The sequence below is a fragment of the Chlamydotis macqueenii genome, chromosome 12 (assembly GCF_036417535.1).
Source record: "Chlamydotis macqueenii isolate bChlMac1 chromosome 12, bChlMac1.mat, whole genome shotgun sequence".
NCBI lineage: Eukaryota > Metazoa > Chordata > Aves > Otidiformes > Otididae > Chlamydotis > Chlamydotis macqueenii.
Window position 1 is genome coordinate 11,267,388 of NC_141567.1, and position 25,652 is coordinate 11,293,039.

General features: G+C 42.5%; 2 protein-coding genes across 6 annotated transcripts; both read right to left on the bottom strand.

Moving 5' to 3' along the window:
* Positions 1-754: 754 nt before the first annotated feature.
* On the bottom strand, positions 755-12,773 carry SQOR (sulfide quinone oxidoreductase). 2 transcript variants are annotated; one of them, XM_086757652.1, is made up of 11 exons: positions 12,033-12,773; positions 10,132-10,673; positions 8,210-8,461; positions 7,696-7,866; positions 7,106-7,159; positions 5,284-5,478; positions 4,192-4,401; positions 3,618-3,801; positions 2,667-2,734; positions 1,591-1,769; positions 755-1,239 (listed from the first exon to the last, which is right to left on the bottom strand). In XM_086757652.1, exons 3-11 carry the CDS (start codon positions 8,441-8,443, stop codon positions 1,182-1,184), a joined length of 1,353 nt encoding a protein of 450 aa, XP_086613778.1. In that variant the 5' UTR covers positions 8,444-8,461; positions 10,132-10,673; positions 12,033-12,773; the 3' UTR covers positions 755-1,181. The 2 variants fall into 2 exon arrangements, with proteins under 2 accessions (XP_086613778.1, XP_086613780.1); XM_086757654.1 differs by lacking the exon at positions 10,132-10,673.
* A 6,343-nt stretch (positions 12,774-19,116) lies between these two features.
* Positions 19,117-25,293, bottom strand: BLOC1S6 (biogenesis of lysosomal organelles complex 1 subunit 6). Of its 4 annotated transcripts, XR_015259940.1 has the most exons (7): positions 25,119-25,290; positions 24,132-24,276; positions 22,966-23,053; positions 22,743-22,863; positions 22,271-22,350; positions 21,136-21,480; positions 19,117-20,851 (listed from the first exon to the last, which is right to left on the bottom strand). XR_015259940.1 is itself a non-coding variant. In XM_086757656.1 (6 exons), exons 1-6 carry the CDS (start codon positions 25,180-25,182, stop codon positions 21,361-21,363), a joined length of 618 nt encoding a protein of 205 aa, XP_086613782.1. In that variant the 5' UTR covers positions 25,183-25,290; the 3' UTR covers positions 19,117-21,360. The 4 variants fall into 4 exon arrangements, 3 of the variants coding, with proteins under 3 accessions (XP_086613782.1, XP_086613783.1, XP_086613784.1); XM_086757656.1 differs by having other exon boundaries at positions 19,117-21,480; XM_086757657.1 differs by lacking the exon at positions 22,743-22,863 and having other exon boundaries at positions 19,117-21,480; positions 22,271-22,357; positions 25,119-25,284.
* Between the last annotated feature and the right edge of the window lie 359 nt (positions 25,294-25,652).

Below are 25,652 nucleotides of genomic sequence, written 5' to 3' on the forward strand. Positions count from 1 at the left end.
TGGCAGGCTTACAGAAACACTCAATTATAGCTCTCTCTCATTTTACTTTCTTACTTTAAGTGCACTTGAATGGAACAAAATCAAAGGAAGAACTGTTTAATGATGTGTATGGACAGATCCAGAATAAGATTGAAGAATTGCTTAACATGCAGGTACATGTTCATACTTATAACTGCAACACAAAGGCAACCCTTTGAAAGGCTATGTTGAAAAAGCATGAAGCTATAACTTGAAATATGTTCATGTATATCTTTCTGTTTAGAAATAAGCTACCGCTGCTGATTCTTGTGAATGAAGATGAGTCCTGTTTGCTCTGCGCTGTCTACCTGACTGCCACTAAAGTTCCAGCTTCTGTGAAGACTCTCAACTCTTAAATTCAACTTTGTTCAATCTTCCCTTCAAACTGAGTTATAATGGTCATAATTAAAAAGCACTTGCCCCCCTGTCTGTAATCTTTATTTGTGCTGCAGCCTAGTATGTGGCCTCAGATGACCTCTGTCTTCTCCCAGGCCCCAGTCTATTACAAATTCTTTTCACTATGCTCTTAGCCTGTGAGAGCAAACCATAATAGTGGAACTGATGTGAAGTGGCACAACTATCCTCGGAGTGAGTCTGTATACACACACACACACACATACTGCTTTGAGTTCAATACCTGCATGAATTTCTATAATCCATCTAATGAGGCAGCAAGTATGCTTCTTAATGAATAAATAAGGATTGATTTTGCTCTTCAGAAATGGGAGACCAATAAGAGGCTTTCAGGCCATTTTACCAGCATTGAATAATTCTGTTAAGTCCAGTGCACACATTGATCTCAAATTTAGACAACACTTCAGTTTACAATCAGAGAGAAAATTTTACATACATGACAACAAATTATTGATTGCTGTAGAAGATTTCAGTAGTGTTCTGTAGCTTAAGGCAAGTTCACACTGGTTCAAACTCCTGTGTATGTACAGAAATAGTTTAAGGCCATATTTTGCATAGAAGAACAGTGAAAGAGTAGATAAAGGCTTAATCCCTTAATTCCCCAGGCAGGGGAGGGGTATTTTAGAATTAAAAAAAAAAAGAAAAATCAGTTGACTAGAGCGTTGTCCAAGAGGGGAAGCTATGATTGATCCATTGTGAGACCAGTCCTTTTTCTTCAAAAGGGTTTGACCAACACTCAGAACCAGCAGTTACTTCAAGCCCAGATGCATGAGCTTCCTGATAGGAGCTGGTCCTCCCCAGTATCCCCTAGAAATGAAGAAAATTGTTTTAAGTTTTATGTATGTATACATGTTTGAGGGGAGGGTTTTTTTGTTTTGATACCATACTTGCTAAGAGATGAGTGTTAAAGGTTTGTTTCAGTGAGGTTTTCACTTGGGCAAGAGGTGTCCTGTGCAATTCAACCCTAGTCTGCTTGAACAAACCCCCATTAATAGCAAAGTGCACAGAATCCTCAGAAAGTTGAGGTCTTAGTCATGACTCAGGCTGCGCTTCATTTGCTTCTATTCCAGCAAGGAACTAAGCCCAAACAGGTATCTGTTCCTGACTTTTTCTTGAATAATCACAGCAGCTCTGCCTGCTCAGAATTGAAATACTTACTTAAGTAGTGCGTTCCAATAGAGAAAAGGCATCATATCAGCTTTCATATGGTACATGGTTACTCTCTCCTTGCTCTGGTCAATGGGAAAGGTCTCCAAAGGCTGAGCATCATAGTCAAATTCTGCTAGAATAACCTTGTTGTAGCCTGTTACCAGTGGACAGGAAGTATATCCATCATACTGCAATGAAGAACAGCCCCTTTTCAGTAATCTGAGTAAAGTCTAAATGCTGAGGTATTACGAGCCATATTGTTAATATTCATATTTCAAAAATAATTACTAGGTTTCTGCATTTATAGCATTAATACCAGTGAAGCTGGAAGGCTGCTAAGCTAATTATGGTTTAATAACCATAATACTAAGCCATTCTATTTCAAAGTAGATTGTAGATTTATTTAACAACGTTGCTTAAATTAAAACTAACCTAGAACAATAGGGCTTTCTGTCATTAATTGCTCTTTATTATTGTGACCAGTGGTGGCTTTAACAGACTGTATACAAACAGGTTCTTGAATCTGGTTGTAAGAACTTCCAGAGGATCACAGGAGTATGGATGATGACGTTCAGGTCAGTACCCCAAAGAATATTAATTCAGAAGCCATATGTAAAATGAAAGCCAAGTCTCAAAGAGAAACTTGAACACAGTTATAGTCTTAACATCTGTAGTACAAAACCTTCAATTTAACTCCTTAAAAAAAAACACATTCTGTACAGGGGAGGCAAGTTTAACATCATACAGATGTGTAAAGTTTGCAAGATTTTTCTTGGAGTTGGGATTATACTAGTCAACAGTTTTACTCTAAGTAAGTCACTTGCATTGGTGAAGAACCTAGACTAGCTTTTCAGCTTCTTACAACTCGGAAGTCAAAGAATTAAATAGATAATATTTTAGTGTCAGTATCAAGAATACGAATTGTGCAACTAAATTACTATTCTGACATGCAGCATTTAGCCACTGAGTACCCCAACGGGTCATACAAAGCCTTTCCTGCCTTCCAGTTCAGCTGCAAGACTTCCTGCATAAGAACGGAGAAAACATCCAAGATAACTTCTCCCCAAGACAAGAGCTGTAGGTACCTTTTTCATTGGCAACTGGTTCTTCATTACCAGGGAAATAGTTTTATCAAGCACTCCAGACTGTGCAGCTACAGAAGAAAAGGGGGGGGGGGGGGGGAAAGGTATATTAAGGTTTTGTTTCAGACAGCAATTATTGTCTTTACTAGAGTAAACACTACTAGCTGGGCATTTTGTTGAACAATTTAGCTCTAATGCAACTTGTATGTCAACTCAGTTTGGAAAGTTTACAATCCCAGATAAGAAAAGACAGTATTTGGAATAATGCTTTGGCCTCACTGTTTTCAGCATGCTAAAGCTTAATGAAACTTGAGCTTTATGTTTTTAGCCTGTGCCCATTCTCCTATGCTACATTATACTTGCTCAGTCTTCCCAAACGCTGTGATTCTGGCACACTGAAGTTTTGTTTCGTTTTGAGTGCTGTAAGGGAAGTAATTCTAGACCCTTTTGCTGGAATAGCTGACTATACCATTCTTCAAGTTACACCAATAACATACTGTAGAGCCGTTTTTTTTAAGCCCTCTTATTTGCATTTTTTTTTTTTAGTTGTGAGACCGTATGCCCAAAGTGTTTTTATATTCGACCCTGTGGCTACAAGTACAGAACATGTGATTCTTCAATAGTGACTTATCAGTTAGCTGACACATACGCATGAGCTGCTAAGATAGAGCAGAAAGTTTTGTTACTGAATGATGACAGAATGCAAGAGCAGTACACCCATTTTATGCCATTCTGTGAACACAGAAAATAGAATTAGTTCATCTGTGAGGCATTTGGAACAAGAGAACTGTGGGCCAATGGCATGAGCATGGTCTGTAGCTACAGGAGACTTGGGTCTTTTTGAAAGCTGGAAATAATTGAAGTCAAGACTTCAGGAGTAACAAACTAAACAAAAAACTTACTGTCATTTCCACACTCTTCATTACGCACACAAACACATACATACAACTTTACCTACAGCTGCAGCAGTTTTTGATGTTGGAAGGTTGGTGCAGTCTCCGATACCAAATACATTCGGATACTTTTTATGTTGTAGAGTTTCCTTGTCTACATCCACCCAGCCAATTTCATCCGAGACAGGACTGTTGATGAGTACATCAGGTGGCCCCATCGGGGGTGTGACATGAAGCATTTCATACTAGACAGAAAGAAAAGGCACTCGATGGCTAGTTTATCAGAGCAAATCATACCTGTGTTGATATAAGGCAGTAAGAGCAGTGTGGATAAGGCTTTTCTTGGTTTGTTTGGTTTTTTTTTTTTTTTTTTTTAAACACAAATATATAGAATGCATTCCCGAGTTATACTAACAAGGCATACAGGGCTCCAGGCATGGTTTATGAAATATTTTTTTCTTCTCTCCACTGTAGTTTCAAACTTTTTAATCTTCCGCTAAAGTTAGAGGTGGTACTCTGAGGACGTAATGGCAGCATACAACAAAGCAGATGTTACATTGTTATAGCGTGGCAGTGACGTTACAGTATACAAGGAAAAGCAATAGGACTCAACTAGAGGTCTGAACGCTGCTGACCTGATGAACTTCAGTCATTCCAGGTTTGTCCAAGTTTTCAAACACAGCTTCCTGCTTGTCTGCTCGAACTTCTACAAGATTGCGCTTGTAGTTAACAGTAATATTCCTCTCCTTTATTATTTCAGACAATGCATCAGCATACTTCTTAACACCAAAAATTACACCAAGTGAAGTGTTGAACATTATGTTTGCTTTGGATCGTTTTCCTGTCTGCACAGAGAGATCAAATTAGCATTTTCTATGAAGAAACTGCCAAGCTAGCAGAGACAAAAGAACTATCCCGCAGTACTGAAAAGCTGATACAACTATTAATGCAGTTTAATTATTAACAAAGTATTAACATTAGAACTCTTGAGATACAGCTATTTCACACTGTGTTAGAAGCTAGAAAAGATAATCTTTGCCCTTCCTGTGTGAAGTATTGAAGACACTCCACTCACAAATTGCTAGTGAGAAGAGGTGGCTGCAATTCACTGAGGAACTGCTGTATACAGGCGAAGCGCTTGCAGCAGCTTAGCATTAAACAGCTTTCTGCAACCTTCAGTTCTATGCAGTATTCAGATACTCGCCCAGTAGATAGCTCATGAAACTTAAACACATACGAGCCTGACACTTCCATTTGAAGTTGTCTTTTGTTTACCAGGAAGCTTGCTTTCACAGCCTGGCTAAGACCCCCCTGGATAGCCAGTTTTCAGACCAGCAGAAAGGCAAATGGTAACAGGTATTAAGTACTTAAAGTAACACGAATTACTTCATTCCAGCCAGCATTATTTTAGTGCACCACGTGAAGTTACAAATCAGGCTGCGAACAGTTGTATCTATAGCTTCCCTGAAGCACCGTAAGCAGTTCTTTCCTTGTGGATTCTGAATTCTACAGGTTTCTCCAGTATTAAATATATGGTAAATATTTATTACCTTCATTTATTTTACATTAATAATAGACAAAGCAACTCAGTCACTTTAATTTAATAATCCTGAGTCACATTCCTCTCATGTGGTTTTAATTTGTTTTAAAGATATTATGAACCCCTTAGAACAAGCCTTCCTTGCAACTGTGGGCACAAGCACTGGCAGAGAGAGTAAAATACTTACTTTCCTCCAGTAGGCCTCTGATAAATACATGATCTTCTGAGGAGCCCCTGCACATTTCACCGGAGTATTTGGAAAAGTGAAGATAGCATTTCCTTCCTTGAAATCTTGTAAAGCTTTCCATGTTTTCTCTACCGTATGAACTGAATAATTGGAACCTATTTTAGGGTGATGAAAACCCTCAGGCAAGCCTTTGATCTAAGAAAATGAAATCAAGGTTTAAACTATAGATGGCAAAAATTTTGTCACCATCATCAAATATTAAATGCAGACTTGAGAAACAGCTAGTTAAGAAGCCTCTAGCAAAAAGAAAGCCCGTACATACCTCTTAGTTGGCATTTTTAAAATAAGCCTAGCAATCAGATACTTCCATTAGATGATTTAGTAGATGTAACATTTACTGAAATTACTCTGGTCTGCAACATTTGTAGCATAAGTGTTCAGTGCAGACCCAGACCCAAGTTTTTGCAGACGAGCGCATGAAATTTGGGTAAGAATATATAAAGTCACTACCACATCACCATAAGTACAAATAATGGGGGGGTGGCAGGGGAAGGCATTATGAAAACTTATAAGGTGAATTAAACTCTTCAGTGGTCAGCTGCAGATACCTGTATTTCCTAGAGTAATTTTCTTTTAACCCAATAATTTCCCTACTACTCCTACTACACCAGAGCATCTCCTTGTGAGAAAGGCTGTTGTCCCCATTTCAAAATAATGGACTACAGAAATTCAGTGAGAAAACCGAATCATGTTGCATGCAAAACGTATCTGGGACGTTAACAGTCTACACCAGGAAGTATGCTGTTGGTGAAGATGGATAAGAGAAAACATCCCTCTTTTTAAACTGGCCACTTTTTGTTTTAAAGCCATGTAAATCTGTTACTATGAATTTTATTCACTACAGAGTAATAGTGATTAACTGTATCATGTGGTTTCTACTACTGAATAGTGAATTTGGTTTTCTCGGGTTGTCCTGCAGACATAGGAAGACTGAGAGGGTCACTGAACACAATGCAATTCCTCATTCCACTGACCTCATCACCAGAATTTATCTGATGTGACTATAGTTAACTAAGGCTAGCTCTTGCTTTATGAATGCCCCGAGTATCTCTTTGAATAACTCCCAAATATATTATCAGGTACGACATCATATTCACATCAGGTTAAAACCACTGGAGTCAAATTGCTCAAATGTCTTTGTGTTCTCCTCCTCCTACACAGCGCTACAGCCATTCTTGCACCATACAGTGATATTAACATTTGCGCCATACAGTGATATTAACATTTTCCTCTGAGTGCCACTGTATAAAGTGCACAGGAAACCTCACAGATGGGAAGGGCCCCAGGGTCTATTTAAACACTAGCGTGGCAACTCAGCTGGTTCCTTTTGAAGTGCATCCTTTAAGAAAGGTGAAAGAGGGCCAAATTAATTTGGCAAGACAGATTTTACTGACTGCTGTGTGTTTTTCACTTATGTTTACATTGGAGATGCTTCAGACTACAGTCAGCACACCTTATTATCTCATTATTACAGATTGCCTTTAAGTCTTAGATTTAACTTGCTGCCCCGTCTGCTAATATTGCCATAGAGACGCAAGAAAGCTCTCTTAAAAGATTTTCCTAAAGGTAATTTGGGTTATTACATAGAGATCTGTGGAAGGAGTAAAGTCATTAGGCTGTATTCTGGCTCTTTAATTCGTATTAGTGTTCAATATCTTGCATTAAAAAAAAAGCGTACTGAAAAGCCATTTACTTTACTGAATCATAAGGGTACGTGATGCCATTAGAACTACTGAAAACATTATAACTGTGCTACAAATACCTTTTCGTAATGCAGACTAATCCCAAGGGCAATTATCAGATACTTGTAAGATACCTGTTGTGTAAGGGAGGGGAGAAAAAAAAAATTATTTTAGACTGAAAAAACCAAAACATTACCTCAAAGCAAATTTAAGTTATCTGAGAGCAACAGAGTTGTAAGAGAAGGAGATACAGGAAGCATTAGTAACATAATTAAGAACAGTTTATAGTTAAAATGCTAACTGCATTGCGAGTTATACACACAGCCTTTGCTATGCACAAAACCAAGCATTAGGAGCAAAATATTTTCTTTTGTGTTCAGTTCATTATAAACAGGGAAAAGACTAATGATAACGATATTTTAAGTTTATGTTATTCTAACCTAATTATCTACAACAATTTTTATTAGAAACAGATTTTAGGATCAAGTACTTCTCATAAGACTAAGTGGAATTTCCTGGCCTCCTAGATTCTGGAGGAAGGTCTTGCTCAATAGGCAGTTCCAGGGGGATCTGCAGGAGGTGGACAGACAACTCATGACATAGAATAAGAGACTAAGAATAACTTCTTTTTTTTTCTTCTTTTTTTTTTTTTTTTTTTAAACATTATTACCTTGGTATCATTCTCCAGCCAGACGCAGTTCTTATCTGGATCCAACGCTGTAACTCGAGATTTGATCCACTCAACACCTTTAGGCATTACGCTTTCTGTTGGACGCGCAGAAGTTGCCAGCTGCTTTGCACCACCGCCAACCAGGGTCCACAGAGGCTGATAGTAATGAGTCTGAAAGAAATGTTCAAATGGACATTTAAGAACTGTTTAAAGGGACTTCGGGATGAAGGCATATCACTCCAAATAGGCAGCAACGTGCTCTTAACATTGTATTATTCTTAACAAAGGAAGCTGTATAAAAAACAAAAAGGTTTGCATGACAAAGCTGGAGGGATGCCTGTATCTCTATCACAGAGCAACAAATTTCATGCAAAGCCTTCTAAAAGATGGCTAGTTGGCTTCCTCTCCACGGTTGAAAACGTGTGGGGTTGGAGAGTGATGAGAATCAAACCAATGTGGTCACATATGTAAAATGCTTATTCTTTTTGATGCTTTACATCCGAGGAAGATTTACCTTGCTTGGCTCAACAACAGCCACGTTTCCTGCCCCCACTTTCCTCTTCATCCGAGCACTCATGGTGATTCCACCAGTGCCTCCACCCAGCACAAGTACTTCATAATAATCCTTGGCAGCGCACCTGGCTGCTGTATGTAAACCCAAGGAGCTCATCTTCTGCATTTCTAGTTTCAGCAGCCATACACTAGGACGGAGACAGGAACAGGAGGACACTACTCCAATTGCTGACATCTTTCGGTAAGTGGGAAGCTACAAGATAAGCAAAGGTACCAGTAACAATTACAGAAGTTAGATTTTATATTTATGTATATACCTGGATGAGTCTTCAAGGCAAGAATTACAATACTAAGCCTTTGTTGCAGCTAAACCACTAATTTGCAAATGGATGGTAATCAATTTAGGGAAGAAAAAAGTCAATCATGGCCTCTGCCAGGAAATTGAAATTTCATACAAGCAAGGGAATTCTAACAAAACATAAGAACATTTTCTAGTTATTGTGGCAGGAAAGTGTGTCTGATCCTACAGCACAGGCGATGCATACACTGTAACTCCAGCTGTAATGTTACAGTCCTGAAGAGATGAGTGCCACAAAACGGAACAAGAATTTGCTGGGTGTTGTAGATCACTGCAATATTGAACAAGGTAGTTGTGTGAACATACTGAGTGCCGTTCCACTAACTGTAATGTGTCAACCAAACACATCATCACATTTGTATTTTAACGTTAGGATGTACCAGCATATGCACACACCAGTCATACCCCTTCTCGCCACCTCTGAGGGGTGCAAGCCATTAGGGTAAGCGTGCCCAGTTCTATGGTGCTTTGAGCAAGGGCGTGTGTATTAGCCTGTCCTTGCAGGAGCAGTAGTGAGCCCTTAACTTAATGGGAAAACAAAGTTCAACGAAACAAGTTGACATCTTCCTAGATCTGGGATCTTCGAGTGTATCCCAAATAGTTCTCTATCCATGGTCACCTCTTAGCTTTTACAGTACCAAAGTAGCTAGAAACAAACGTCAGAAACCTGTACCTATCCTTGCTACAGCCCATCACCAACAAGTGACAGCCAGCACCCTAAAGCGTGATATATATTGACAATTGTAGCACTGGGTAATTAACGCAGTTGCGTTATCTAGAAGACAGTCAAGGTTAACCCACGTTTCCTTCTGTCTGCTAGAGTGAATGAGAGCTTTTCCTGTTCTAAATCCATTGTTTGCACATGCTGAATATCAGCTTTTAGCTTTTCAGTGATAAAACAGGTATAAACTGAATTTTAATTCAGTTCCTTATTGCCACATTGCCAATAAGAATGAGTAAACATTATAACCTGAAAAGCAACTTACGACAAGACTTTTCTGTGTTCTATATCTGCTCCCCTTTGTTTAATTCCTTGAGTCATTGGGCAAGAATTCCAACTTTTTCCACTTAAAAAGGGTAGAACTCATTTATGGTACTTACAGACAGGAGTTTGAAAACTAACTTAGAAACCTCAAATATTTTAAAGAAAATCTTCCAAGGTCAGCTTCAAAAATTCTCCACTATGCTAGCTGTAGTTGAGCAATTCATTCTGCACCTTCATGTGCTATCTTAACATCTGTTATCTCTGTGTGCCCCAAATTCTTTCTAAAGTCCCATTATTAACCTCTATGGTACAATTAATTTGGGATAGAGAAGCAAAATCTCATATGTGTCCACTGTAAGAACAATTTTAATCATTTTGTTTTACAGGAAGTTTCCAAGATGCAGACACATTCTTCCCATCCTCCTCCCCATTCAAAACAAAAACCCCAACTCTAGAATAAGTTAGTTTCACTTTAGAAGGCTGTTTGTTATCTATCTAGTGCAGGCAGTTATTTAGAGATAGCGGACAGACTGCTCGAGCAAGGCGAGGAAGTTGTTCCAGCCCTAGAAATAAAAGTTACCTGATGGAGATGTGCGCTGCTTTCTCCAAGTCAGAGAGAAATTACTTGTGAAGAGTAAGTTTTGCAACTTCCGTTTGCAATAGCGTTTTAAGAGGGACATCCTGTTTCCGGAAGCTCACAAACACAGGATTTTGCTTTGGGTTTTATTAAATATACACAACAGGCACAGTGGCCTGCTGGTTGACAGCACACAGCAGGCTCAGATCGAGAGAAAAAGACTTCACTTTTGTAATGCTAACTAAGGAATAACCATGCTCTCTGACCAAGCAGATTTTGAAGTAAGCATGCTCATAAGGACAAACTAGATGTGCCTTAACTAACAGCAGCCTAATTGATGAGAATGCAGTATTATGTTGCTGTTTGTTTGTTTCTGTATACTCTGAAACAGCCTGAAGTGTCATTTGTAGACAGCTCTTCTTTTCAGAAGAACAGCAAAATCCTTCATATTAAACCCCCAAGTTAGACAGCAGCTGTACGATCAAGTCAGTCAAAAACACATCAACTTTGGGCACTGGAGGTGAAGGAACAGGGGAATTACAGAACTGAAATTAAGGTAAAAGGGAAAATTCATAGTTAGCCTACTGAACTGAGCTGAAATTTTAAGCTTTTACAAGACCATTTTAACACACAGCACACCTGTCCATCATCCTTTAAACTATGCACAACAAAACGTGACAGCTGATAGCAGCCTTAGGTAGCATGAGATCACGTTGCTAATGAAGATCCATACACGAATCTTAGAGCAGAGCCTAGAAAGGTAAAGCCTACAATACACTTCTCTGCCTTTGTGAGGGGTCTGCTTAGCCCGAGATAGCTCTGCTGTTTAAAATTAGTTCTGTCACCAGGAGAGATAAGTCTGTTCTATGAATGCTTTCAAGACACAATGATTTGCTCCAGCGTCGGCAGCTTATGTAACGCTACTGCAGCATAACTCACCTAGCACCACGTAAAAATCAGGGTGATGTGACTCACTGTGAGTCCACAAAGAATGTCATTTCTACCAGGAGAGCTAGCATTTCAAAGCTGGTGGTTTTTTAGTTTTTGGGTTTTTTTTCCTTTTTTTTTAAAAAGACTTTTTTTAAACAGGCTTAGCTTGAAGATAGTCAGTGACTGTCACACCTTTGTTCATAACTCTCCCTTTTACTGTAGGGCTATTTGTTTGCATGCTTTTAGAATAAGTCTGTTTAATTAATACAGAAGAAAAGACACTTTACAAAAATTACAGTTACGACTGACCAGAAGAGCTCAGTATTATTTAGTGTTTAAATGCCATTAAGCAGCTTAAGGTAGTACAAACATTAAAATAGTGACTTCTCAGTTAAAAAAAAAAAAAGTAAATAGAAAACACTGTTTTCCACAGTTGGTGGCTTATTGCCTTTTAAGGGACTGAGAAAACAAACAACGAGGAGCTATCTTCCTCAAGCTGTTCTTAAAAAACAAATGAATGACAATTCTATAAGCACGGTGGAGGAAGTGAATTGGCGACCAACTTTTTTTAAACTTTTCTTTAAAGCAGAACCTTGCTGAAAAAAATAAAATTAAATTAAGTAATGCATTACAATTTAATATTTTTGTGTATTTTAACCAATTCCAATCTTTATCCAAGAACACAGAAGATTTAACTGAACAAGATAAGTGTTCCTCAGGCAGTTCTGTGCAGAACCCAAACCGGAGCAGCTAAAATCCACCCAACTGCATTCATGACACCTTTTGCTGTAACCTACAATAACAAGCTCAAAGTGTAAAAGTTATCTTTGGCTACAGTTCTCCATGTATTAACGGCCACAAGTAAATAAAATCAACTTCTAATCAATAAAGACACAGACAAGTCAGAAATACAGTGCTGGCAAATTAAAGGGAAGTGGTGAATTACAAGCAGGAACACTCAAATCTCATCTCACATGCAGCTGTTCGGCCCACTGGCTGATCTAACACGGAAGGCACGTTGTCACTGCTGGTTTTGCAGTACTGCCTGCGCAGAGGAGGTATCACAGAACAGGTACATCCTCAGAGCCGAGGGACACCGGCAGAATACCCAGCGTTACGCCATCCTCTTGCCAGGTCTGTAGATTCACAGCCAGTGAACAAGCCTTGAGAGACACAAGCAGTGCCTGGGACAGACATTTAACTGAAGCACGACACTTCATGCAGAGATGCTCAGGACAACCACAGGTTTTTTTGTCTCTGGACTACCTGTCGTGCGCTCGGCTCCCAAGGCTGACTGCTTCATTGAGCCAGTTTATGAGCCATTTGTCGCGGGCAGTTAGAACAAACCAAGTTAAAGAAGACTAACTAGCAAGCGTAAAGATCATGGCAACTACCCTCTAAGCAGTGGCCAGGGATGAACAGTTCAAACGCTCCCCCCGCGCACAGGTGCTCACAGGCAGCCCGCAGGCAGCAGGTTTTTGCCCGTCGCAAAGCCTGCACGCCCCACGCATCCCTCAGCAGGGAAACTGTTGCCAGCACCTGAGCCGGCGGCTCAGGGTGCGCCGGTGATCTGCCACGGCGAACGCTGCCCAGCTCGGACAGGCCCAGGACTGAGGGGAAGCAAACGCAGCCCTGGCAGGTGCCGCCTGTCGGTAAACCCGGCTCCACGCCCGAGATGCGGTACCGCACAACCGGGCACGCAACAGTGCCGAGCCGCCACGGCTGGGGGTGCCGCCAAGGGACGGCGAGGCCCCGGCTGCACCCCGCTCCTCCTCACCCGCGGCCAGAACCAGCAGCACCCGCTCCCGCAGAAGCCCAGGAAGCCCCGAAGCAGGGTGCTCCCCGGCCGCGTCAGCCAGGCCGCTGTTGCCGCCGCAGAACCCCAGGCCCGCACGCTGCCCCGCCGGCCCAGCCCTCCCACCCCGGGGCCGAGGGCCGCCGCCTCCCTCGGCCCCGCTCGCCGGGGCGAACCCGGGACCCCCGCGCCCTCACACCCCGGCCGGACCCCTCGGCCCCGCTCCCCACGGGGGAAACCCGGGACCCCCGCGCCCTCACACCCCGGCCGGACCCCTCGGCCCCGCTCCCCACGGGGGAAACCCGGGACCCCCGCGCCCTCACACCCCGGCCGGCCCCTCGGCCCCGCTCCCCACGGGGGAAACCCGGGACCCCCGCGCCCTCACACCCCGGCCGGCCCCTCGGCCCCGCTCCCCACGGGGGAAACCCGGGACCCCCGCGCCCTCACACCCCGGCCGGACCCCTCGGCCCCGCTCCCCACGGGGGAAACCCGGGACCCCCGCGCCCTCATACCCCGGCCGGACCCCTCGGCCCCGCTGGCCGGGGGGGGGAACCCAGGACCCCCGCGCCCTCAGGCGGGGCCGGCCCCCTCGCGCGGGGGCGGGCCGGTGGGCCCCGAGCCGCGATGCCGCGCACTTGCCTGCCTGTTGCGCCGACAGCCGAGCGCTGCGGGGGGCGGGGAAGGACCGCGCCGCCTCCCCGGCCGCGATAAGGGCCGGGTCCGGTCGGTGGGCGCGGCAGGGCGGAGCTCGGCGGCGCGAGGTGCCGGCCGCGGGCGGGCAAAGGCCGGGGTCTGCTCGGGTGGCGGGCGGAGGGGCCCGGGCCGCGCGGTGCCTGCGCAGCAGCCGGGGGTCGCGGAGGCCGCTGTGCGCGGTGCGGTGCGGTGCGGTGCGGTGCTGGCCGGGTGTCTGAGCTCAGGTGAAGGTCCCAAACCCGTCACGGGAGCTGCCAGCGCTCGAAGGGAAGCTGAACGGATTTCAGCATCACGGCCGCTGTGCCGGCGGGTTTGCATTAATATATATATATATATATATTCTTTTTTTTTTGTTTTTTTCCACGTCCTTCCATTTTCAAACCAACTGCTCTTCCTGCTTGCCATCTCAAAAATCAGACTTAAGCCTGGAATCCTACCACGTTAAAAAAAGTACACGAACTATTAGGAAACAAGAGCACCTCAAAGAGTCCTAAGCTGGCATCAGGGTGTAGCTCACCTGGATGCACGGAGAAAGAGGATCCTCTCGGTGAAGTGCATGCAGAGAGCAGGGCTGCCAGTCTCCTGTTTCTGTTCAGCTAACCACAGCCCACTGCTGAGCCAAGCCTTAAAATGTTTTCCCCTAAAACTTTATGGGTCCTTTGATTTATGGCATAGTGACAGCATGAAGTAGTAACAGCTGTTAATCCACTAAGTCATGTTTGTCAAGCCAAAAAAAGTCATGCAGAGATTAGTGCCGAGAGTAAAACACACAGACAAAATAACTTGTGCCAACTCATAGGCATCAAGCAACCAACAGATCCAAACTGTGTGTTAGGCTATTTCTTTCTCAGGCCCCACCTTCTCCTCTTGGCACAAAGCTTCTGCACAGGTAAAACCGCTCAGCTGATACACGAGCAATTGTGGAAAGCTATAAAGAATTGGGGAAAGGCATTGAGGAGTTAAATGGGAAGATACCACCAGGCTGTTCCGCTGTCTGCATGCAACTGAGAAGCAGAGGGAACAAGACATTCTGCAGGGTGTCAAATTGAAAATTAGTACGTGTGTCAGTCTCCTGGCACATCCAGGCAGGCACATTGCAGCCACATCCTGTGCTTCCAAACAAGAAGCTTCTCTGTCCCAGCTCCACAGTTGTCATTCGTTCAGCACAAATGCATTGCCACTCCTCGCGGCCAGCCAGTGGCAAACTGGCTAATACTCTAAGCTCACTTGCACCACTTGTCTTAGGCTTTGTGTTACTTTGAACCTCTATTTGTAGAAAAGAAGCTTCAGCTGCAGCTGAAAGCAAATAATCATAAAGTCAAGCCTGGCAATTTACCTCTGTTCGCACAGGCGTTCCCTGCCAGGTACAGGGGTTGTTGGAGCTGAGGCCACAGCACTTCACATCTGACTTAGAACGACTTGTTTTGCCTGCTTGTAAAAACGCACGCTGTCGTTCCCCTTCAGCGACTGCTCTCAGAAAAATACACAAAGTAAGTCCAAGCAGGAGGTTCAGCCAAAACGTATCATTAATTTTGACAACATACAAGTTACCCTTTCAGAGGAACTCCTCAGAATTTAGTTCCATACATCTATGTGAGGTTTCTGTAACATTGTCCACAGCTACATAGAACCAGCTACATCAGACTGGAAGTGTGTAAACATAATAAAAGTAAGAAAGCCCAAAGTCAAAAGGCCTCCGAAACAAACAATTTTTTTTTCCTGTTGCTTGCATAAGACTTGGCACATCTAATACTAGTTCCACAGAAGATGTGCACATTCTTCTACATGAAAACACTGTCACATAAATAAACCCTCCCTCCGAATTTTAGTCTAATGCCTTCCCTTTTCTCACTTTTGAGTGCATCTGAAAACAAAATCCTTAATAGATGTGCTTCTCTAAGTTTTGAAACAAACTTTTAACTCCAGTCCTAGATCTGGACCCCTGCCAAACCCCGATCTAAACCCAGCTGCATATTCAGCTGGCACCAGCCTGGAAGTCCCAGCTAGATCCACTCAGCATAGGTCACTCACTTCAGGCTTCCCTAAAGCAAAATCACGACCGCTACAGTAGCTGTAACCTAGTGACCGCTGATACTTCAATAGCTAAATTTTATCAGGTTACCTGTAAGCAGCAACCCTAAACCTTAATCTAGTGCTCCTTTTCTATAGACAGAATAAATAGCTGAATAATTACATTTGAATTAAAAAAAAAAAAAGATTGACTAGATCAATAATAAATAACCTCAGATGACAGTGCATTCCCACGTAGAGACAAAGGCTCATTTCTCAAAGCTGCTGAACACCTACATTTTCATGGATTTTACCAGTCAGAAAATGTACTGGGAGAAGACACAATCAGTTATCTTTAAAAATATGACATGGAGATTAGATATCTTTGTAATACAAGTGACTTCTCTAAAGAGATATAACCCCATATTTTAAAACACTCAAACTCCCTATTTTAATAATTTATCCGAGCTTCCTGACTTCCCGTTCCCAGCTGCCCTGGTATAGTCAGAGTACAGCCTTTTTTTTCACATTTTTTTTGTCCTAAGAGTTTTATCCTCATCTCTGTCCGTGAGAAAAGAAAGTTGATCTGTTTTTTGTTCTTAAATATATATCTTTAGGATTGCCTTTAAATATTAAAATATCTTCTGTATGGTCCCACACATATTTCCCCACAGACTTCTTACAGACATGGTCTGCAATTTTTATAAAGAAATTACTTAAACGAATACCTTAACTTGGAACATAGAAACCACAGATGAATAACTACTGACCTGTAGCGCAGAGCCCTCCTGCAGCTGCGGGGAGTGCTGCCTGACCCTCCCGCGACAGTAAAGTCCAGGCAGGATGAGGGGTTGGAAGCTGCTGCGCGAGGGCTGGGCACGCGCTGCTGGGCTGCACACTCGCACCCCAGCGTGGCTGCAGGAGCCAGGGGTAACACTCCCCGCTCACCAGGCAACTGGGCTTTCCTGGCAAGGCCGCAGCACGCAGCAATTAACACCTGGTCTGTTAATTATACTGACCCCTCCGCAGGGCAACATCCATGCGTCTGTCTACGCTTAGACTGAGAGTTCTCCAGCATGGGGATTATTCTTCCGTGGAAAGGGCCTACCTGATAGTGAGCACAATCTCAAATTAATTTTAGGAACACTAGGTGATGTAGAAGAAAAGCAGTAATTTCCTCACATCATCTTCAATATTTTTTCTTGGAGATATGCTTCTGTCATACCTCTAAATCATAGCATCTGTAAGGCTAACAAAAAAGAAGCAGTGGTAAAAGCAAAAAAAAAAGTAGAAGCAGAAGCGAAACAGAATTAAGAAATACATTCTGATACACAGTTTACCGACGTTACTACTACCCAATTTTAGAGACGGAAAACTAGCAACGTCAGCTGAGCGCTGGAGGGGTGAAACACTGGTTTCAGGTAGTGGGCTAGCACAGAGTTCATACTAACTGTTCTATTATTACTCTTGCAGGCTCTGTTTACACGGGAGGATATTACTCTTTACATGAGTCCCAGGTGACAGAAGAAAAGTCTTGCTCATCAAGGCAATAAACTATAAATTGCTAGTTTACAGATACAGTGTTTTGCAGACCAGTACGTGTACAGATGGTCTAGCCTTCACAGCAGTGCTGGGATGTATTTTAATTGCAACACATTAAACAGGATAGATCAGCCTCATATTTTGTGTTACATCTCAGTGTAAATGACAGTGTAAAATTAATTATTTCTGTAAATTAAGCTTGAGAGACTATTGCCTTTGTATGTGTACAAATTTTGAAATTATTCTTTATCAAACCTTAAACCATTTGCTTCATTAAGTTGCAAGATCGTAAAAGCTGAATACATTTGTGGCAGCTTTTCTGTTTGCCAAGCAGACTGTTCTATTTCCTTTCTTAAACCCCATGGCTCGACATCGTGGAGATAAATCGACAGATAGGAGCAAAACCAAGAAAGAGTTATCAGGTATGGCCAACATCTGTGCTTTATAGCTACACAACACTTCGTGAGCAACAGTTAGGTTACGGACTTGAGTTGATCGTAACCTCCCAGATCCGTGGCTGCCAACAGTTACCGCCTGGAGGAAAACAGTTAAAGTTCTCCACACCAGCACTGTTGTGACACTGTCACCTACTAACAACAGCTGTTCTTACCATCACTTTTAGTTTGATCATCTACGGAGGGAATATTTGAGAAAACTAAATTTGTCACATCACAAGAGCTCTTGGCTGCACTGGTATCACAAAGGACTGGTTTGAAGACGCAGAGTGGTGGGGATGCGACTGTCCAGTTCTAGCGCCCGTTTTTCTACAAATCACTGCCAAGGACTGAGAAAGGTAAAGCAAGTACAAGCGTACTTCAAAGTACTGGAAAGCAGTGATATTTGTGCCAAAAGCAACTGTTTACTCCAATGTAAGCTTACACTTTGATTTAAAAATAAATAAATCAATAAATAAATCAATCAAATAATCTTTCCTGCCTTCACACACTGCATAAGAAACTTAGTGCATACTGTTTTGCCTAGCATGAATAACTTTATTAATATTTATGCTGCTATAACTTCATTCTTAGATTTACATGAGGCAAAAAAAAAAAAAAAAGACCCCTGCAAGGTGAGGCATCAGTCAAGCTCAGAATTAAAATGAACAGCCAGCAGTGTTCCAAAGTAAGCAGTAGGTGGCAGAAAGTGTCTACTGAACCATGAATCGGAATCAGCTACAGCACTCCCAGACGCTAGAATCTCCAGAGAACAGCTAAAGAAACAACCTTTATATTATTATTTATGTTATTATCACTTAGGTCACAGCACACAGAATAAAACCAGATAAAGTATTCTGTAGCCATTTTCCAAGAAGAAACAAATATTTGTCTTAGGAACATGGCAAAGGTACCACCGCCAGTGAAAAAGCCCGATTTTGTTGAACGGAAAATGGGCTCACATAAAGCTGCACAGCTCCAGGTCGGGCAACCCAAACCAAGCATCCAGGTTAACAACAGCAAAGACAAAAGCATGGGAAACCAAGACTCCCCAGTTAGTAATGGTAATACCTAAATTTGTAGAATCTTACAAAATAAAAATTCAAAGACCTACTGCACAGTTAAGTGTCTTTCTTCTGCTGCTATGATTTGATAGTTTAAAAACAAGTAGGTACAGGGTATGAAACAAATTACAAAAAAAGGGCTGTTTTAAAGCTATCATTTTATCTGTTCCTAAAAAAGATGCAGCTAGCTGCACCTCCTCATGTGGATGGAATAAAAAGCCAGTAAGAAAATGTCTAACATTGCCACAATTATCTTCTTGATAAGTCGTTTTTTATAAAATCAAGCAAGACTAAAGGTGTACAGTAACAGAATCATTCTAGCTGTGCGTATTAATGCGAGCATACAAGTTTAGATGCCAGTATTGTTAAATTAATCCAGTGCTGCATTTACTTTTTATGCATTAAGACATAAGAGGAGCATTCAGAAGAATGGAGTTAATGAATTGCAGTTTTGACTGAAATAAAGTAAGGGCTCATTAATTTAAAAAAAAAAAAAAAGTTCTGTAAATGCATATTAATATGTTAATTCAGTTTTTCCCCTTTATTGCAGAAAAGTAGTTTATTAAAATTAGTTCCTTATTCACACAAAAACCAAATTTTATGGGAAAAGTTATAAATTACATTTTTACATATGTGTATGTGATTCGTCAGGCAAGCACTGCGAGCTTTTTATTCCTTTGATCAGAAATTATTCCAAAGGAACACTGAAACATCCAATTACAAAAGCATCAATGTCTACGCTTAGAATTCTGTACTTTCAGTAGAAGTATCCAAGATTTTTTGAAACAAATAAAAAAAACCCTTACAGTTCTTTGGAAAAAAAGCCCACAGTTCTCCACAGAAAGAGACCACAACTTGAAACACTAAAATGGGTTCTAGATGAGAGAACACAAACCAAGAAATACCACAGGAATTTAACCCTGATCTGGATACTGAAGCGTCTAGTTTCATGTTACATTTTAATAAGAACTGTTTAAATTCCCAGAATCTGATTTTCAAATTACATTACAAAATAAAATATTAAAACAATGTTATGTACATTCTGCTCCAAAAATGGACTGTGGAAATCTTTTACATTTCTCTTAGAAATACATACAAACCACAGCACAGGTCAGTGATCTGCTGGCAATTAATAGACACAAGTCAACTTAAAGAAAAAATACCTGTGGGAAGTTTTGATCTGTTACTGCTCCAGTAACAGCATTTCAGTGTCTCTTCAGACTACTTCAAGTAGTTTGTTTGCCTTGCCCCAAAACATTATCTCAGTTTACCTTATATGTTGGATGACTACTTGTTAGAGTATGTCTGTCACAGAAAAAGATGAGAAATGTTAAGAACAGGAAATTAGCAGTTCAGAAAATTAGAATACAGGAGACTCCAGGCAGGTGTACATGGAAGAAAAAGTAAGCTTGACTGTGCCCCTCTGACACCTTGCCATACACATTTTAAGGAAAACTTTACACCACTTACCCTTCATCTTACTTCAAAACACACTTACAGTACTGCTTAAAACAACACAGATACAAAATGACTAGTTTGTTTGACTGTGGGAAAACATAATGTAAAGTTTTTTTACCAGTATAGACAACATGTACATTCATTTGAATGGGAGCCCACACCGAGTGGGCAAGAAAGCAATTACATTCAGAGAAATGGGGATCAACCTCCATTCCACATCTATCATCAGAATACACTATTAATCATCAATTTGCGTGAGGACAGCATAATAAAAATTCTCTTACACAGTCCTGAAGTGCAAATAAATTATTGGTTAAGGAAAAAAATTAAATGCAGTAGTTTTTCCTACAAGTAACTGAATTTCACATGAAATTAAAATTGTTCAGTTTTGGTTGAGTTTTATTTTGTCACACAAAATGAAGAAACTACAACTTCCAATCCCCCATAAATCTGCTTAGACCACACAGTCTTCCTGCTGAACCATTACAGAGGCAACTGTTCCCTGGTTTCACTCAAACGTTTGTGGAAGCACAAATTCATTAATCTTTGTATTGTACACACATCAATTATGAAAATCTTGAGTATTCTGCTTCCCCTCACCCCCAGCCAATTCTGCTGGGAAGTTATTCAGAAGTTACCTTAAAGATGTTCTTAAGTTACTTCATGACAAAAAAAAAACCAAAAAAACCCCCACCACAACAAAAACAACAACAACCCACCACTGCTGCAATAAAGTAAGTTTTCAGGCAAATGCACTGGAAGGGTCTTCAGTTCATTGGAGATGGACCAAACTAAGGCTGCACAAAAAAAAATAAAAATCAGTATTTATGAACCAGGGCATCGGAAAGAGATCCCAACTGCCTGAATCAAAGCAGTTTCAGTGACATAGGCAGCCACTGAAGTCCAGGGATAACAGAACTAGTATTCTGTATTTTGTCTGGAAAACACGTATGCCAGTCACCAAATATCTCTCAGTATTCTGAACACTGGAAGAACAGATGAAAAAAGAGGACAGACACTTAAAACTGTGATGCCTAAGTTCTCCTATATACATATGTATATATATAAAAAATTAACTTACATTATAATTATATCAAACTGCATAGCATTACAAAAGAAGGCAACTTGAATGGCTGAAATGAAAAAATTGGAATATTACCAACTCTATTATAACAATTTTGGAATTTATAATATCAAAGAGTAGACTGTTGCTAGTAACAGCTGTAGCCCAGTTAAAGCAAAGTCTGCCTTAATTCCAGAGAATGCAGAAATAATGGATTCGGACAAGTCGCTGCATGCTCTGCTTTCACGTCCTCCTAGCAGGTTTTGCTGTTAACTGCTTCTCTCTTTCAAGTTCCTTCTCACGTTGCTGTTCTCGTTCTAGTTCTTCCTTCTGCCTCTTTTGTTGCAGCTTAAGTGCTCTTTTCTAAACAGAAAAGACAAGAAAACAGCGGTAAGTTTTATAGCTGTACTAAGTTGGATCTACAAACAAAATCCCTCCCTTTCTCTTAACATTATCTTCTCCAATCCATCCTGCTTACAACTGAATGTTGTATAAAATGTTCCATTTTGCCTTCCTCTCTCCCATTTCCCTCTTACCATTCAGAAACGGCAAGTCTGTGACCTACACAGGGAAAATAAAACTGAATTCCCTTCAGTCTCACTAAAACTCACCCTTTGTGTACACCAGACAAGGTGCATGCTGTGCAATGTATGGCCTCCAAGAGAAAATCGTTTTGCTGAGCACACCGAAGGACTAATCTTGCCAGAATGTAACCACAGACTGTCTATATAGCATGAAGTCAGTGAACTTGTACCACTTAATATTATATTAAATAGAACGAGAAATTCTTACATTTATGACAATCTAGTTTTCATTAAAAAGGCACAGAAACTGAAACAAAGAGAACTAGTTGGAATGGAGAGGATTAAGGGACAGAACAAACCATGATTCTTATACTGCTTAAACATGCTGATGACACTGAGATCTACCAGTAGTTCAAATGCGTAAGTTGCTTGAGCACAGGCAGGAGTAAGTGAAAGTTTAAACACACACACGGTTTGGTGCTACTGAAAACATCCATTTAAGAAAAGGACTTGAAGATTCTATTTTAATCAGAACTTTCAGCATGCATCCAAAATAAAAGTTAGAAAAGAATACATAATTAAATAGCTATGTTGGAAAGTTGGATATGTTGGATATTTATCCCACTCACTTTTAACTTTGACGTCTTCTCATGGAGCATCATCATTTCATTTCTGATATTCACTAACTTGTTGTGATAGTGTTTAGCTTCTGAAAACTTAAAAAATGTAAAAGTTAAAGCAGTGACTGTCAAGTTGGAATAGTTGTTCTATAAAGCTACACAGCAAAGCAGCAATCAAAACCATAGTGATTACCAGAACAGTCTGGTAATGGATTAAACATGTTCAAGTGTTATATATGTTTACAGATTACATGTATTAATATAGAAAACTATGATATCTGCATAGGTACCCCCAGAAATCTATTGAATTAAGATTAATTAAACAGAATAAAATTACCACTCTATGCACCATACAGCAGCATTCCACGGACACTTCCTGCTAGTCTGGGAGGTGCACAGAGTTCATGTTGGAGCCTCAGTTCTACCGAAAAATGGCGTACATTTGCTTCAGCTACTGGTTTTGAACCACTAGACTTACTACCTCTGGCTGACTGAGCCTGCTCTTTCTTCCCAGTGCCCTTCGTACTTAAAGGAAATATGCTGGTTCTGCACCCTCTCCAGTAACAATTTGTGCTGAATATCTGAACTGGTTGGTTCTCTTCCTGTAGGTCATTAAGAACAAAGGAAACCCGCAAGTTGCCACTAATGCTTCAGCAAGAAAATCTGCATTAGTAGAGATTTAAGAAAGCACTATTAGTACTTACCAAAGCATCAATATCAAGAATGGAGTTACACTCTTTGAATTTTGAAATTTCTTGTTCTAATGTTTCTAGCAATACCACTTGGTTCTGTCTGAAAGAAAAAAAAAAATGCACAAAACCAAATTAAAGCAGCACATATGTTTTTCAACCAGCCCTTTAAATAAATACAACTTTTGGCCATAATATAAATACATGCTTCCCAATATCAGATTCCTTTTATGCACTGCTAAGTGATTTCAATAAAGACACGAGTAAATGGTTTTAGAAAAATCCCAGCTGAGTACACACAAATTCAGCTGGCACCACACAGCACGATAAGACATCCAGGATGAATATGTGAAAACGCTGAACAGGCACTCTGGAGGTTGCAGTGAGTAAACACTCCAGGTTGAATGAAGGGGAAAAACAATTAGCTCTTGACTTTCCACTCAGTTGCCTCTGCGTCATGCTTCAGGATAAGTTATTTCTGCATAGAACCTGCGTGACTCCTTGGTGCTTATTAAGGACCTCCCATTCCACACAAATCAGCTAAAGTCTTTCCAGACACAGGCTGTCCTTGGCAGCAGCATAACAACATCATGCATCGTGAAACCCAAACCAATGTACCCTGCAAAACCCAAGACGGATGTGTATAAAGCCCTTTCCAGTATCTTTGCATCCATGGCAGATCCATTCTGCATTTGTTATAAACTGTTTTCAGTTATCAGTGAGATGCCAATGTATGAAGAATTCTTATTTTTTTAGCTCCTTAATTACATTATCCAAGAACGTATTTTGCAACACAGTTAAGAGACTGGACGAGCTGCCCTGAATATGAACTGAATCTCTGCAAACAAAAACAAATCTAGCTTTCAGCAGACTTTCCTCTACAAAAGTGAACAAATATTTAAGAAAACTACATGTCTTCTGCTATTCCTGGCTGAAGGGATTTTAGCATTCTAGCATTATACATTCTCCAGTCAAAGTTCTGATGGGCTACACCGCAGCTTATACATCCCTCCCCCACCCCGTACTCCCGCAAATCACTTAAGTGTTCACGATGCTATAGTCAGAACACAGAAATGCTGCAATAAACTATATTCCAGTTAAGGGTAGCTAGAACATTATATTGAAAGAAGTGGCAAACAAAGTATGCACATATAAGAAGGTTTTTTTTAAAATTTGCTTACGTAAGTTCCTGTAGTGCTGATTTTGATCGCTGAAGATCAGGCAGATAATGAGAAATCAACCCTTCAGTCAGCTGCTCCACAGCTTTCTCATCTATTAAAGGCAGATCTTCTACTACTCCTTCATCTGGAGACGCATCACTAGGACCTACACCAAAGAACAGCAAGGCTGAATGTGAGCACGCACTTCAGATTTCATCTAGAGCAACTGTATGTTCCTGTTTAAAAACCAAAAGCATTTCAACACTGAAGTTATAATTCTTTTGCTTTATCAAGTAAACGATGCCTTCTTTTTCCCCTCTCTGTCTTTACTCCTCCCGTATTCCTGGTCGTGTATTGTGAGCTTCCTGGTGAACAGTTTTACCTTAATACCAGCAGAAGAGAAAGGGGGAAACTGAGTATTCTAAAGACATCTTATTAAAAAGAAAAATGAAATCAAGTACTCCAGTCTAGTGAAGAAAAAAAAAAGGGGCAATATCAGATGTTCTGGCTATGCGTCAAGAATATCTGAAGATTTCCACACCCTCACCCTTTGCTTTCAAAGTTAGAGAACAAACCCAGGCCGACCAAATAAAGGTCACAGCCTGTCACTCAAACATATGAACACCTCGTTAAAACACCACACGCCGAACTCCACAAGCGTGCAAGGGTCAGTGAGCAGCTACTGCGAATCTCGCCGGGGCACGCTGTAGCGATTTACTGCCCGCAGAGCTCCCGGAACACAACAGCGCTCAACCCGCAGCGCGCACCGCACGGGAGGAAACGGCGGCGGCGCCGAGCGCGGCCTCTCCGAGCGAGCCCGGCCGCCCTCCGGCCGCCCTCCCCGGGGCCACAGCCCAGCGTCACGGCGGCGAACCCGCGGCCGGGGCACCGAGCGCTCCCCGCGGGCCCTCGGCTCTGGCCGCCCGCCCGCGGCCCCGGCCCCCTCCTCGGGCTTCCTTGCACCTGCCCTCCGCCCGGCCCGGCCCGGCCCGGCCGCCCCTCACGTACTCAGCGAGCGCCCGGGGCCGGCCGCCGCCGCCTCCGTCTCCTCAGGCCGCTCCGCGACGCTCATCGGTGCCGCTCCCCGCGAGGCGCCTCTCGCAGGGCAGGGAGCCGCCGGGGCTGGGGCCGGGGCTGGGGCCGGGGCTGGGGCCGGGGCTGGGGCCGGGGCTGGGGCCGGGAGGAGGCGGGGGCGCGGGGCCCGGCCGGGCGCGGGGCTCCAGCTGCCCCCGCCGAGCGCCTCACCATAGAGTCTGCTCGGAGCGCGCCCGGCTAGAGGGGCCGCCGCGCCGCACGCGGAAATGACGCAGGGACGGACGGCAGGAGGCCGGCGGGGCGGTGTTGGCCCACGGCCGCCCGGCCCCTCGACGGGGGCAGCGGGGGGCCGCTGGGGGCGGGGGCGCGGCCCAGCAGCACGGGCGAACGCCCGGAGCCACCCCGAGAGACGGGGCCGTGAGGGGCGTGGGGTCCCTCCGGCAGCGCGGGACCCGCCCGCGGAGAGAAAGGGGAATCGGGCGTCGCGGCGCCGTGCGTGTGTCGCCG

Bases quoted from the DNA above. Each gene is read 5' to 3' on its own strand.
- BLOC1S6 (XM_086757656.1), bottom strand. From the start codon at position 25,182: ATGAGCGTCGCGGAGCGGCCTGAGGAGACGGAGGCGGCGGCGGCCGGC. The intron at 24,277-25,118 runs GTACGTGAGGGG...TCTTTGGTGTAG, and splicing joins CGGCCCCGGGCGCTCGCTGA to GTCCTAGTGATGCGTCTCCA. The intron at 23,054-24,131 runs GTAAGCAAATTT...TTTTTCTTTCAG, and splicing joins TCAGCACTACAGGAACTTAC to ACAGAACCAAGTGGTATTGC.
- SQOR (XM_086757654.1), bottom strand. From the start codon at position 8,443: ATGTCAGCAATTGGAGTAGTGTCCTCCTGTTCCTGTCTCCGTCCTAGT. The intron at 5,479-7,105 runs GTATTTGTAGCA...TCATTTTCTTAG, and splicing joins TTAGTCTGCATTACGAAAAG to ATCAAAGGCTTGCCTGAGGG. The intron at 3,802-4,191 runs GTCAGCAGCGTT...CTTTCTGTCTAG, and splicing joins GAATGACTGAAGTTCATCAG to TATGAAATGCTTCATGTCAC.